Consider the following 13,587-nt stretch of genomic DNA (forward strand, 5'->3'; position numbering starts at 1 on the left):
TTTTGAGACGGAGCCTCGCTCTGTTGCCTAGGCTGGAGTGCAGTGGTACAATCTCAGCTCTCTGCAACCTGTGCCTTGGTTCAAGTAATTCTTCTGCCTCAGCCTCCTGAGTAGTTGGGACGGGGTTTTGCCATGTTGGCCAGGCTGGTCTCGAACTCCTTGAGCTCAAGTGATCTGCCCGCCTCAGCTTCCCAAAGTGCTGAGATTACAGGTGTGAGCCACCACACATGGCCCAAATACACCCTTAATAGTTAACATTAATATTTAAACAAAACTAAAATGTTATCACATCATGGCTTTGATCTTAAAGAAAATCATTTGTAAATCTGCCTGGAATGAGGTGCAAGGCTTTATGTCCTACTCTGATGAGCACTGGAGGGGATATGGTCATCATCCTGCGTGTGATCTGCCAAAAAGGGTGAAGAACATCTGCATTTAATACTTTATTTAACATTAACAAAAGGATACATACAGTTACAGGCAAATGACAATTCAGTACACTTATTTAGATATCATTTAAAATTTACATCCTTCACCGCCGTGGAATATTTTAGTCTATGTAGTCAAAGTCTTCTGGAATTCCAAAAGTTTTATCAATTTTATTTTCTTCAAACCCAAATTTTCTTTTGGCCCAAGATTTTATTGCAAATATGTTATCTATAAAGAAAATTGAGAAATAATTTTGAGAAAAGCACAATCATAAAACATTTCAAGTATAATTATCTTCTTTGTTCTTTTACTTTCTTCTATTAACTTTCAGAGTTTTCTGTATTTTTAAGAGTAATGGCAGCTAATATTCAAATACTATTTGGAACAAGTTAATAGATCTTGTATTTTAAAATTCTATAAGCTGCTTGCTGCTAAATAACAGACTTAAGAATGATACAAAGACAGGGACAGGTTAATAGTGTCTCTTCTACATTTCCACAACAGAGGCCAGGCTGCTGCCTCATGAATTAAAGTTGCTTCTGTTCCCAAGGGGAACACATTCTCTGCAGACCCTTCTTCCTGTCCCACAGACAGTAATGGCTTCCAGACAATCAGGCCAGTAGGGAGAGGGTGTGCGGAGTAGGGAAAGGAGTTCTATTCTCTTAAGACTAAGAACAGAAATGTCCTCAGCATCCCCTGGGGGAATTTAAAATGCATTAACCACTGAAAAAAGGAGGTATATCTACTTCAGGGGATTTATCCCAAGGAAATAAAATGAACTGTGTACAAGGATTTTTGGTCAAGGGTCTTTATACCAGTGTCATAATAAACAAAATAAAAGCAAGCTAAATGTCTACTCATCAGGAATGGCCCCTAAGCACAGCTAGTGCGGGAGGCAGGAGAGTGTGAGTGTGCTCACAGTGGTTGCACTGGGAAGAACAGTAGATTTCTTTTCTTTTCCCTTTTTTTCCTTGAGAAAGGATATTGCTTTGTCTCCCAGGCTGGAGTGCAGTAGTGCAATCTCAGCTCACTGTAGCCTCAACCTTCCAGGCTTAGGCAATCCTTTCACCTCAGCCCCACAAGTAGCAGAAACGCCAGGCATGCACCACTATACCCAGCAATTTTTGCATTTTTTGTAGGGATGAGGTTTCACCATGTTGCCCAGGCTGCTCTCAAACTCCTGAGCTCAAGCAATCCACCCATCTTGGCATCCCAAAATGCTGGGATTATAGGTGTTGGCCACCATGCCCAGCCTTTCTTTTCTTAATTTCATACATTTCTTTAATGTACATATACAACCTTTATGATGAAAATGTATTATACAACCAGAAAAAATAATGGTGTAAGATTTTATAGCTTGTCAGAGTATTCTGTAAAATGTTAAACACTCTATTAGTAGTGATAATGAAGTAAAGGGTTAGAATAGGTTCTTCTGGAATGTTATGGGCTGAATCATTTCCCCCCAAATTTGTATGCCGAAGTCCTAGCCCCTACTACCTCAGAATGTGACTATATTGAAATAGATCTTCAAAGAGGCGATTAAGTGAAAATGAAGTCATTGGGATGCGCATCCTAATCCAGTCAGGTTGGTGTCTTTATAAGAAAAGGAAATTTGGACACACTGAGAGACACAGGGAAGACAGTCAGAGGACACAGGGAGAAGGAGGACCTTCAGAAGAAACCAAACCTGCCAACATCTTTACCTTGAAATTTGTTCATCTGCACTGGGAAGAATAGTAGATTTTTTTTCTTTTCCCTTGAGAAAGGATCTTTTCTCACCACCCTATTAGTGGTATTTTGTTCTGGCATCTCTAGCAAACTAATACATGGAGTTTGATCACTTTTTAAAATATTGTTTCTATGGAAGTTTAATTCCAGGTATCAAATAATGATAAATACCTTTCTGGAATGAGGTTTATGGTGAATACTACTGCATCAAATAGAACAGTGTTAACAAAATTAATTTCTTTTAATTAAAGTGTTATGGAATGTCAACCGATATTCAAATGATCTTTACTCTTTGTAACAGTCTAAAATGAATCTTTACTTTTCATAACAACCTAAGAGAGAATGTCAATACCATAAGGTACTCTAGGATAATTTTTACCAGTCTCTGACCAACCAATACATTCTTGCTAATCACACCCAAACGTTATAGATGGTCTGCTGCTACATAAGACAAGTATCAGGTGTACTGCAGGTATTACAGAATGTGAAGAACCTATGCCTTCAAGTTGACCCAAGAGAGAGAGAGAAAAAATAATTTATGACTAAACAATTACAAAGTAATAGGTGTCTTAGAGAGAAATGGCCAAGCCTTATGTGTATTGCTTACAGGATAGGCTCCATGAAGACAGAAAGATTTTTAGGAAATGAGAGAACAGATACAACGATGTAGGAAGCTTGCAGGAACAAACTTCAAACCTGGATCAGAAAAGAGAATGAGGCACCAGGGCAAGCCTACTGAATAGCCTCTACAGAAAGGAGTTCCTGATTCACAGGAGGATAAGAAACTATTTCATTATGAACACTTAAAGATTAAAAACAAGAAAAAGTACCAGCACTTTGAGAGGCCGAGGCAGGCGGATCATGAGGTCAAGAGATAGAGACCATCCTGGCCAACATGGTGAAACGCCGTCTCTACTAAGAGTACAAAAAATTATCCAGGCATGGTGGTGTGTGCCTGTTGTCTCAGCTACTTGGGAGGCTGAGGCAGGAGAATTGCTTTAAACCGGAAAACAGAAGTTGCAGTGAGCCAGGATCACGCCACTGCACTCCAGCCTGGCGACAGAGCGAGACTCTGTCTCAAAACAAAAACAAAAACAAAAAAAACAAGAAAAAGAAGAAATAAAACCCTCTTCACAACACCACCTAATGGACCAATTCAAAGAAGACTGTGATTAAACATTTCCTTGGGCCACTGGAATGTTGGCCTTCAAGATAATGTCACTGACAATCTTGAGACTTCATTCCCTGTCAAATAATTTCCCTATTACATATAAGTTTTTATAAATGGATATAGAATAATTTTTTTATTTTAAAGAAATAATCTTAAGACTGGCAGAATTCCTGTTTGATTTATACAGTGGCACACCAAAGATACATAAAGGAATAGGATGGGCAATATCATTTGCAATGAATCTAGGTTAGGACACCTCAGGACACCTATCCCTCTTCACTCATTAAGATCTCTTTCACATGTTTTATAAGAACTTCACCATCTTAATTTATTATTATTATCATCACTATTTTTGAGACGAAGTCTCACTCTGTCACTCAGGCTGGAGTGCAATGGTGTGGTCTGAGCTCACTGCAACCTCTGCCTCCCAGGTTCAAGTGATTCTCCTGCCACAGCCTCCCGAGTAGCTGGGACTACAGGTACATGCCACCACACCCGGCTAATTTTTGTATGTTTACTAGAGACAGGATTTCACTATGTTGGCCAGGCTGGTCTCGAACTCCTGACCGTGTGATACACCCGCCTTGGCCTCCCAAAGGGCTGGGATTACAGGTGTAAGCCACTGTGCATGGCCACTATCTCAATCATTAAGCAAGGTTTTATATGATATAATTGAAGTCACACTTAAAGTGTATTTAATGTCACAAAATATTTAGATGTGGCATTTCTATACTTAGACTTGGAGGTAATCTCTCATCCCGTAGAACTGAGATACTGAATTGTTGAACAGTAAATATTCTCAATACTAGATACATTTTAAGGACTTTTTGTTTTTTTAATTGAGATAGTGTCTCACTCTTGCCCAGGCTGGAACACGACCTTGGCTCACTGCAACCTATGCCTCCTGGGTTCAAGCAATTCTCCTGCCTCAGCCTCCAAAGTAGCTGGGATTACAGGTGCACACGACCATGCCTGGCTAATTTTTGTATTTTTAGTGGAGATGGGGTTTCATCATGTTGGCCAGGCTGGTCTCTATCTCCTGATCTCAAGTGATCTTCCTGCCTTGGCCTCTCAATGTGCAGGACTTTTTTAAGTAAAAAGAAAGCAAATTATTTTTCTATATATTTTTAATATGAATATTAAGGCAAACTTTAATAGCTATATGATAAATAAGACTGTAATTTCATCAAAAAAGAAAAACCAAAGGCCAATTATATTGATTTCACCAATCTACTTAATTCTAAAATAGACTAGGAAAAAATTATTTTATTACTGTTTTCTTTTGTTTGTTGTGAAGGTGGAGGTTTTCTGAGGTGTGATGCTTTATCTCCTATCTCCGTCTTTTCATTCATAACACATGTTTATGCTGGAAGCTGGAAGGAGTAAGCTGTAACTTCAAATGGAAATATGGTTCTTAACAGCTGTTTCTGCTATTCTAAAAATATCTTTCTTCCTCATGATTTTAAAAGTCCCAGGTTCTTCTGTGGCTGATAGGAAAAAAAAGCCATTTCCAAATGTTTTTCCAATTATAATTTTGGAAGTTTATGATCAATTGAAAAACACAAACTTTTTTAAGAGAAAAAAAGGAAAAGGGAAGTATTTATCTACATGTCCAACATGGTGCTGAAGGGCTTACAAACTCTCTTATTTAATCCTCCCAAAATGGGAGGTAGTATTACTCATCCACACTGAACAGATGAGGAAGCAGACTGAGAAGTTAAGAGGTCACACAGCAAGTAAGGGGAACAGCTTGGATTCCTTTGAAAGCCATGTTCTTCCCACTACACACACATGCTGCCTGTGCCTACTGTGTGCTGAGCCTCTTTGTTGAAACTACTGGGGGAAATCACTGTGGATTCTTGTCTTATTTTTAACCTAAAAATCCACTTTTTTTTTATTTTTGAGACGGAGTCCTTTGTCTGTCACCCAGGCTGGAGTACAATGGCACAATCTCGGCTCACTGAAACCTCCACCTCCCAGGCACAAGCCATTCTCCTGCCTCAGCCTCCTGAGTAGCTGGAACTACACATGAACTACCACATCCAGCTAATTTTTGTATTTTCAGTAGAGATGGGGTTTCACCATGTTGGCCAGGCTGGTCTTGAACTCCTGGCCTCACATGATCTGCCAGCCTTGGCCTCCTAAAGTGCTGGGATTACAGGTGTGAGCCACCGCATCTGGCCAAAAATTCACATTTACTTATACTTTGTGGGACACTTGTTTCATTATTCTCTTTTATGACAGTTTGCTGTTTTACCCTCTTCTGTTCTTATCACTAAAGCATTACCTTTCTTAAGAAATACCTTTGTAATAAATAAGACTGCAATTTCATTAAAAAAAAAAAAACAAAAAAAACCACCTAAAGGCCAATTATATTGATTTTACCAATCAATTTAATTCTAAAATAGAGTAGGAAAAAATAATCCTTATTTTTTTGTGTGAAACATAGGCCTGGACAGGGAGTCAGAGAAACTTGGCTCCAGCATCTGTTCTTCCAGTGACTAATCGCCTTTGACTAAACGTGGTCACTTTAAGTCCAGCCTAAAAAGCTGGATTCTAATTCCTGTTATGCTGTCTGGCACGTGTGTGGCCTTGGACTTCTGAGGGTCTTAGTTTTGTCTTCTAAATTAGAGATAATAATCATACCTACCTCGCAAGATTATTATAGAGATAAAATGAGAAGGCAACCAGAGACATTATAATAACCGGCATACAGTCAGTCCTCAACAAACTTTAGCTATTATTATTATTAGCAAGAAGATAAATCTTTAAGATTCCATCTTACATTAATATATATGAAAGTTAAGTGATTAGCCCAAGTGACTTTTCTTAGGAAAATCTGCACAGAAGTTAAACTGGAAGCAATCATTAGTTTTACAAAAATATTTGTACTTTACAAAATGACTCACGAGGTTATAAAAAATAACCTTAAATAACTGAAATGATTAAACACTTGAGTAGTGCATATATTTTTCTTTTTCTTTTTCGTTTTGAGATGCAGTCTTGCTCTGTTGCCAGGCTGGAGTGCAGTGGCATGATCTCGGCTTACTACAACGTCCATCTCGCGGGCTCAAGTGATTCTCCTGCCTCAGACTCCTGAGTAGCTGGGACTACAGGTGCATGCCACCATGTCCGGCTAATTTTTTGTATTTTAGTAGAGACAGGATTTCACCATGTTGGCCAGGGTGGTCTCGATCTCCTGACCTCGTGATCCGCCCACCTTGGCTTCTCAAAGTGCTGGGATTACAGGCATAAGCCACTGCACCCAGGCTGAGTAGTGCATATAGTTTTCAGAAATGCCCTTTCTTAAACAACGCTAGCACAAAGGTATCTGAATTTCACATCACAGTAAGTGTAAAGGGAGTTTATAGTTTATCAGTAATATTATAGTACATACCAGTCCATCTGTTAGCAGCTTCTTTGGCTACTTTATTTGCTTGGCCTGAAAAAAAAATTATATATATATAAAATGCAAGTTATTTACATATATAAAATTATCTTTAGCTATGTATACATTTTTTCATATGAACAAAATTAAAATATATATATATAAAACGGCTATAAAAAAGCTCAAATAGTGACATAATATTATATTTTACAAACTTGCATATTCTCAAGGGAATTTTAGGTAGTTGCAGTAATATTAGTAATTAATGGAAAGTCACTGTGAACAATTTCCCTTTCCTAAATGTCCATCTTCATTGTACTTGCTCCTTTAAAGACAACATGTAAGTTTAAATGAGATATTTTTCAAACAACTCACCATGGTCTTGGCGCCTTTGTTAAAAATCAATTGGGTTTAATTCTGGACTCTTGATTCCATTCCATTAATCTATAGGTCTATTCTTTTTTTTTTCTTTATGAGACAGAGTCTCCCTCTGCTCAGGCTGGAGTGCAGTGGCATGATCTCAGCTCACTGCAACCTCTGCCCCCTGGGTTCAGGCAATTCTCTTGCCTCAGCCTCCCTAGTAGCTGGGACTACAGAAGCCTGCCACCATGCCCAGCTAATTTTTGTATTTTTAGTAGAGACAGGGTTTCACCATGTTGGCCAGGATGGTCTCAATCTCTTGACCTAGTGATCTGCACACCTCAGTCTCCCAAAGTGCTGGGATTATAGGGAGGAGCCACTGCGCCAAGCCTATATTCTTATACCACTACCGTATTGTCTCTATAACTGTAGCCTTGTAGTAAGTTTTGAAATTGGGAAATTTGAGTCTGTAACTTTGTTCTTTTTCAAGATTCTTTTGACTATACTTGGATTTCCATATGAAGCTTAAGATCAGCTTATCAACTTCTGCAAAAAAGCAGCTGAAATTTTAATAGGTTTTGCATTGAATCTGTAGATCAATTTGAGGAGTATTTCCTTAATAATATTGTTTTTTGGTCGGGTGCAGTAGCTCACGCCTGTAATCCTAGCACTTTGGAAGGCTGAGGCAGGAGGACTGCTTGAGCCTAGGAATTTGAGACCAGTCTAGCCAACACAGTGGGACCCTGTCTCTACAAAAGATAATAATAAAAAATTAGCCAGGTGTAGTGGTGCAACTTGTTGTCCCAGCTACTTATATTTTCCTTTTGCTCTTTAGCTAAAGGTTTGTATACTTTGTGATAGCCTTAAGTAACCAATTTTTGGTTTTGAGTTTCTTGTTTTTCATTTCTCTCTGAACATATTTAAAGTAAGTCTTTGTCTAGTAAGTTCAACATGTGGGCTTTCTCAGTAACAGTTTCCATTCACTATTTATTTTTTGAAATGGAGTTTTGCTCTTGTTGCCCAGGCTGAAGTGCAATGGCACAATCTCAGCTCACTGCAACCTCCACCTCCTGGGTTCAAGTGATTCTCCTGTCTCAGCCTCCTGAGTAGCTGGGATTACAGGTGCCTGCCACCATGCCTAGCTAATTTTTGCATTTTTGTATAGATAGGGTTTTGCCATGTTGGCCAGGCTGGTCTTGGACTCCTGACCTCAGCCTCCCAAAGTGCTGGGATTATAGGTGTGAGCACCACTCCTGGCTCCATTATTTTTATTCCAGTATGTGAGCCATAGTTTATTTCTCTGTATGTCTTATAATCTTATTGCAAAACTGGACATTTAAAATAATGTTAGCCTGGGTAACATGGCAAAATCCTGTCTCTAAAAAAAATACAAAAATTATCTCTGTGTGGTGGCGTGTGCCTGTAGTCCTAGCTATTCAGGGGACTTAGGCAGGAGGATTGCTTGAGTCCAGGAAGTTGAGGCACTGAGTCATGATCATGTCACTGCACTCCAGCTGAGGTGACAGAGAATATAAAATAATAATAATTAATTTAAAAAATAATATAAGGTGCCTGTAATCCCAGCTACTTGGAAGGCTGAGGCATGAGAATCGCTTGAACCTGAGAGGTGGAGGTTGTAGTGAGCAGAGATCGCACTACTACACTCCAGCTTGGGTAACAGATCAAGACTTTGTAAAAAAAAAAAATACATAACATACATATATGTGTGTGTGTGTATGTATGTATAAAGACAGTCTTTCCTATTGGTGTCCTCCGGGGAACCACCAAACATGCAAATGATGACAGTACACACACACACACACACACACACACACACACACACACACACACACACACACACACACACACACACACACACACGTATTTGTTTAGTAATTTTCTTGAGCTAAATCCGTAAAGTCTGTGTTCTTCTGTGTGGTCACTGAAGTCTCTATTTGGTTAGCTTTGTGGTCAAGCTATTAATTGAACAGAGATTTCCTTAAACGCGTGGACTAAATCTCTGTGAAGAGGCTCTCTTTGCCAAAGGGCTCAGCCAACTTTGCTAAGAGGGTTTGCCTGTGTGCTGGGACATGCATTCTCAGCTAGGCAGTTTATAATGCTGACTCAGTCTTCACTTCTTGCTTGCACAGAGCATCAAAGTCAGCTAGATATGGGGACCGTTCCAGGTCTTAACTAAGAATGTGAACAACCTGAAGCATGCATGTAGGCCTTCTATACTTCCAGGAATATGTTGCTCTTCAAGGCTCTCATGAACAAATCCTTGAGTTTCTCCATTTTTTTTTTTAGAAGGGTCTCACTCTGTCACCCAAGCTGGAGTGCAGTGGCGCGATCACAGCTCCCTACAGCCTCGATCTTGATCTCGATCTCCTGGGTTCAAGTGATCCTCCCACCTCAGCCTCCTGAGTAGCTGGTACTACAGGCACATGCCGCCATGTCTCATTCTAAAATTTTTTATAGAGATGGAGTTCTTCAGACTGGTTTCGAACTCTTGGGCTCAAGCAATCTTCCCAAAGTGTTAGGGTTACAGGCATTAAGCACTGCACCTGGCCCTTTTAAGCTTTTTGATTAGTCTACTGTTTGATTAGTCTATTGTTGATGAATCACTGTTCATCAACAATGATTAACTGAGAAGTTAAAATTATTGTTTATAATTGTTATAGACAAACACTTCCCACAGAGAGGATTTTAGCATTGGGCATACCTCAAGCCAGATCAAATAAAGACAGTCTTTCCTATTGGTGTCCTCCAGGGAACCACCAAACATGCAAATGATGACAGTTCTTTGGGATCAAGGCTTTTAAAGAGCTCCAGCTGCATTTTGCTCCCCTAGACAATGGGAATGCAGGGTCTTTATCCTTCAAGGTCACTGCTGAGGTGACAGCAGGAAATGAGAATAGGCAAATTCAGTACCACAAAGCTCATTATTCTTACTTAGAGTCAGCTAATCTTCCTCAGTAGGCTCCTGTAAGCCTTTGGTTAATTTCCAGAGTTCTGAAAAGAGGTGACTACAACAATTTTTGCAAGGTTTTGAAAGGGCAAAGTTTCAGAAGTCCTTACTCCACCTTTTTACTGTCATCCTGGCATTTATTTCTAAGAACATTTCTTAAGTACCTCTAAGATACTTTCGAGTATTTTTGTGGGAATTTAATTTCTACTAACATGTTTTATCTGGTCACATTGGAATAATGGTCAGAATATCTAAATTAAAATATTGTTTAAAGAACTGTTGCTTTTAGATATCACTTCTTGGATATTTGCAATTAATCTTTTTTTTTTTTTTTTTTTTTTTTTTTTTTTTTTTGAGACTGATTTTCATTCTGTCACCCAGGATGGAGTGCAGTGCGTGATGTTGGCTCATGGCAGCCTTCGCCTCCTGGGTTCAAGCGATCCTCTTGCCTCAGTGTCCAGAGTAGCTGGGATTACAGGTGTGTGCCACCTGTAATCAACTGGCTAATTTTTGTATTTTTAATAGAAATAGGGTTTCACCAAGTTGGCCAGGCTGGTCTCAAACTCCTGACCCCTAGTGATCTGCCTGCCTCAACTTCCCAAGCAATTAATCTCAATACTTGCTTAATGATACCAATAATTCAACTGGTATAATTAAATATAAATATTTCTCATGGGGGTTACTGAGAAATAAGAAAATGCATAGCCATAACCCATATGAACAAATAGTTATAGCTACAGTCACCAAATTGTGCTCCGAATAAATCATGACAGACTTAGAGATAAGCCTGAGTGTTATAATAATGGGGGAGGGGGAGGGCTATAGCAATGCTACTAAGAACCAAATCCTATTAAAATCAATTTGTGAAACTCATAAGCCTTTAATCCAGTATAATCTGTTCTGTACTAACATGACAGCTGAAATCCCATGAAACCCCTCATTATCAAGAAGTGCATTTTAAAAACAATAATTTCATTGAGGAATGGAGATTTGGGGTGAGTAGAGGTTAAAGTCTTAAGAAGTTCTCTAAATTTGGTGGTAAGGGGATCACTGGTATCTACTACTTAAATATTTAAATTTCTTGGATTTGTGGGTTTATAGTTTTCATCAAATTTGAAAAACTTTAGCTTTTATTCTTCAGATATTTTTCTGGCCCAGCAACCTCTCCTCCCATCAAAACATACTCCACTTGGGACTATAATTGCACATATATTAGGTCCCTTGAAGTTGTCTTAAAGCTCACAGATGCCATTTTCATATTTTTAAAAAATTATTGTATGTATATAAGAGTCAGGGTCTCCCTAAGCTGTCCAGGCTGGTCTCAAACTCTTGGGCTTAAGTGATCCACCCACCCTGGCCTCCCAACGTGCTGGAATTACAGGCATGAGCCACTGTGCCTGGCCCCATTTTCAAATTTTAAAAATTCTTTATTTTCTGTGTTTCATTCGGATGTTTCTACTGCTATATCTTCAACTAATTCCTTCTTCTGCAAAATTTAACCAGCTGGTAATTCACCATAGTGTATTTTTCATGTAGGACATTGTAGTTTTCATGTCCAAAAGTCTGACCTGGGTCTTTTTAATATCTTCCCTATTTCCACTTAACTTTTTGAACATATGGACTACAGTTATAACAACTGTCTTAGTGTTCTGGTCTGCTGATCCTAATTTCTGGGTCAATTTTGATTGATGGAGTTTTCTGCTCACTACAGATTATGTTTTCCCACTTCTCTCCAGGCCTGGTAGTCTTTGCCTGTATGCCAGACATAATGAGTTTCATTCTGCTAGATGTTAATCTTTTTTCTTTGAGACAGGGTCTCACTCTGTTGCCCAGGCTGAAGTATAGTGGCAAGGTCTTAGCTCAGTGCAGCCTTGAACTGCTAGATACAAGCACTCCTCCCATCTCAGCCTCTCAAGTAGAAAGATAATAAAACTAGAGGAAAAAAACTTGAGGACTACAGTGCACGCCAGCATGCCCAGCTAATTTTTAATTTTTTGTAGAGATAGGGTCTCTCTCTGTTGCCCAGGCTAATCTCAAACTCCTAGCCTAAAGCTATCTTCCTACCTTGGCCTCCCAAAGTGCTGGGATTACAGGCATGAGCCACTGTGCCTGGCAAAACAGATGATATTCTTTAATAAATTTTTTTTTTTTGTTGCAGAAAGGTGATTTTATTTAGGTAGAGAAAAGAGAAGGAAAGGAGAAGAAGAGAAGGACTTCCACAAAGAGTGTGGAAGGGGAATAAATTTTTAAAAATGCACAAAGCCAGGAGGAAACAATTTTCACTCTCTCATTTCCAAGTCAAAATTAATATAGCTCTAATAGACTCATCATTACAAATTCTCCAGGATCCATCTTTATATGGCTGCATAAACAACTATTAAAAGATAATCTAGGTGCAATATTGATGAAGAATGATAAAGGCCAAGCATGGAAGAATGATAAGGGCCAAGCATTACACCTGTAATCCCAGCATTTTGGGAGGCCAAGGGGAGATAATTGCTTGAGGCCAGGAGTTCAAGATCAGCCCGGGCAATATAGCAAGACATCATCTCTATAAAAAATAAAATTAAAATTAAACTAGCTGGGTTTGGTGGCATGTGCCTGTAGTCCCAGCTCCTTGGGAGGATGAGGTGGGAGAATGGCTTGAGCTTGGGAGGTTGAGGCTATGAGTGAGCCCTGCACTTCAGTCTGGGAGACAGAGCAAGGCCCTATAAAAAAAAAAAAAAGAAGAAAAGAAAAAAACCTCACTGAAAACCAGAACATTTTGGGTTTGTTCTCACCCAGTGAGACCTCATATGCTGTATAATACTCATTAACATTGGCATGTTTTCCTTGGGTTGGGAAATAAATTACCAAACATATAAATTCAAGGGTTGAGATGGATAGTAGAATGAGGCAACCAGTTTAAAATTTCAGTTGCTGCCTCCTCCTCAACTGTGTTATTCCACTCTCCAGAAAGCTCATCATCCTTTGTATACCCTGAGCTTCTTTTCTGAAGTTTTATTACCTAAGAGGTGATGTGTTTGCCAAAAGTGCTACTTGAATCAGACCTACAAGAAATGGCAACATCTTAAATTACATGCCTAAAATACAAGTTTTCCCTACTTCATGAATCGGTCTGGCACGAGTCTCTATCCCTGTTAATTTCCTGAACCTCAATGTAATCCACTGGCTCAGAGTCACTATCAGTGTAGGTTACACTAGTTTAGTAAGACTAAATAAGAGTTGTATTCATTCCTGAGTGGAAAGAATTTGTCAAAATTATGAAAAAGACTGGGAAGTCAATTGGAGATGATGTCAGTGAGGGTTACCTGCCCAAAAAAATAACTGTGGCAGTACAATGGGGACCATAGAGTGAAAAAGCTTAAGTCTTTTTGGATATACCTAAGAGTTGTAGGTCCTAGACATTAAAGACAATGAAACAGGTAAGCAAAAAGGTGGTACACCAAGGAAAAAGTACAAGAATCACACAAAACTGAGATCAGAAAAAAAGATAAAAAAGAGTAAATGATACACCAATAACAGACTTAAAGAGAGCCAAAT

At 39.0% G+C, this 13,587-nt stretch overlaps 1 protein-coding gene across 2 annotated transcripts in view; it reads right to left on the reverse strand.

Moving 5' to 3' along the window:
* Window positions 1-336: 336 nt before the first annotated feature.
* MND1 (meiotic nuclear divisions 1) overlaps window positions 337-13,587 on the reverse strand; it is a 62,384-nt gene continuing 49,133 nt past the window's right edge. Inside the window, exons 6-7 of one of the 2 annotated variants that reach the window (XM_032248628.1) lie at window positions 6,726-6,770; window positions 337-657 (exon numbers count right to left, since the gene is read on the reverse strand). In XM_032248628.1, coding sequence (XP_032104519.1) covers window positions 551-657; window positions 6,726-6,770 — 152 coding nt within the window. In that variant the 3' untranslated portion in view covers window positions 337-550. The remainder of the gene's footprint in view (window positions 658-6,725; window positions 6,771-13,587) is intronic. The other variant, XM_032248629.1, reaches the window with a different exon arrangement.

The sequence above is a fragment of the Sapajus apella genome, unplaced genomic scaffold (assembly GCF_009761245.1).
Source record: "Sapajus apella isolate SASKATOON/1434 unplaced genomic scaffold, GSC_monkey_1.0 scaffold67, whole genome shotgun sequence".
Classification (NCBI taxonomy): Eukaryota; Metazoa; Chordata; class Mammalia; order Primates; family Cebidae; genus Sapajus; species Sapajus apella.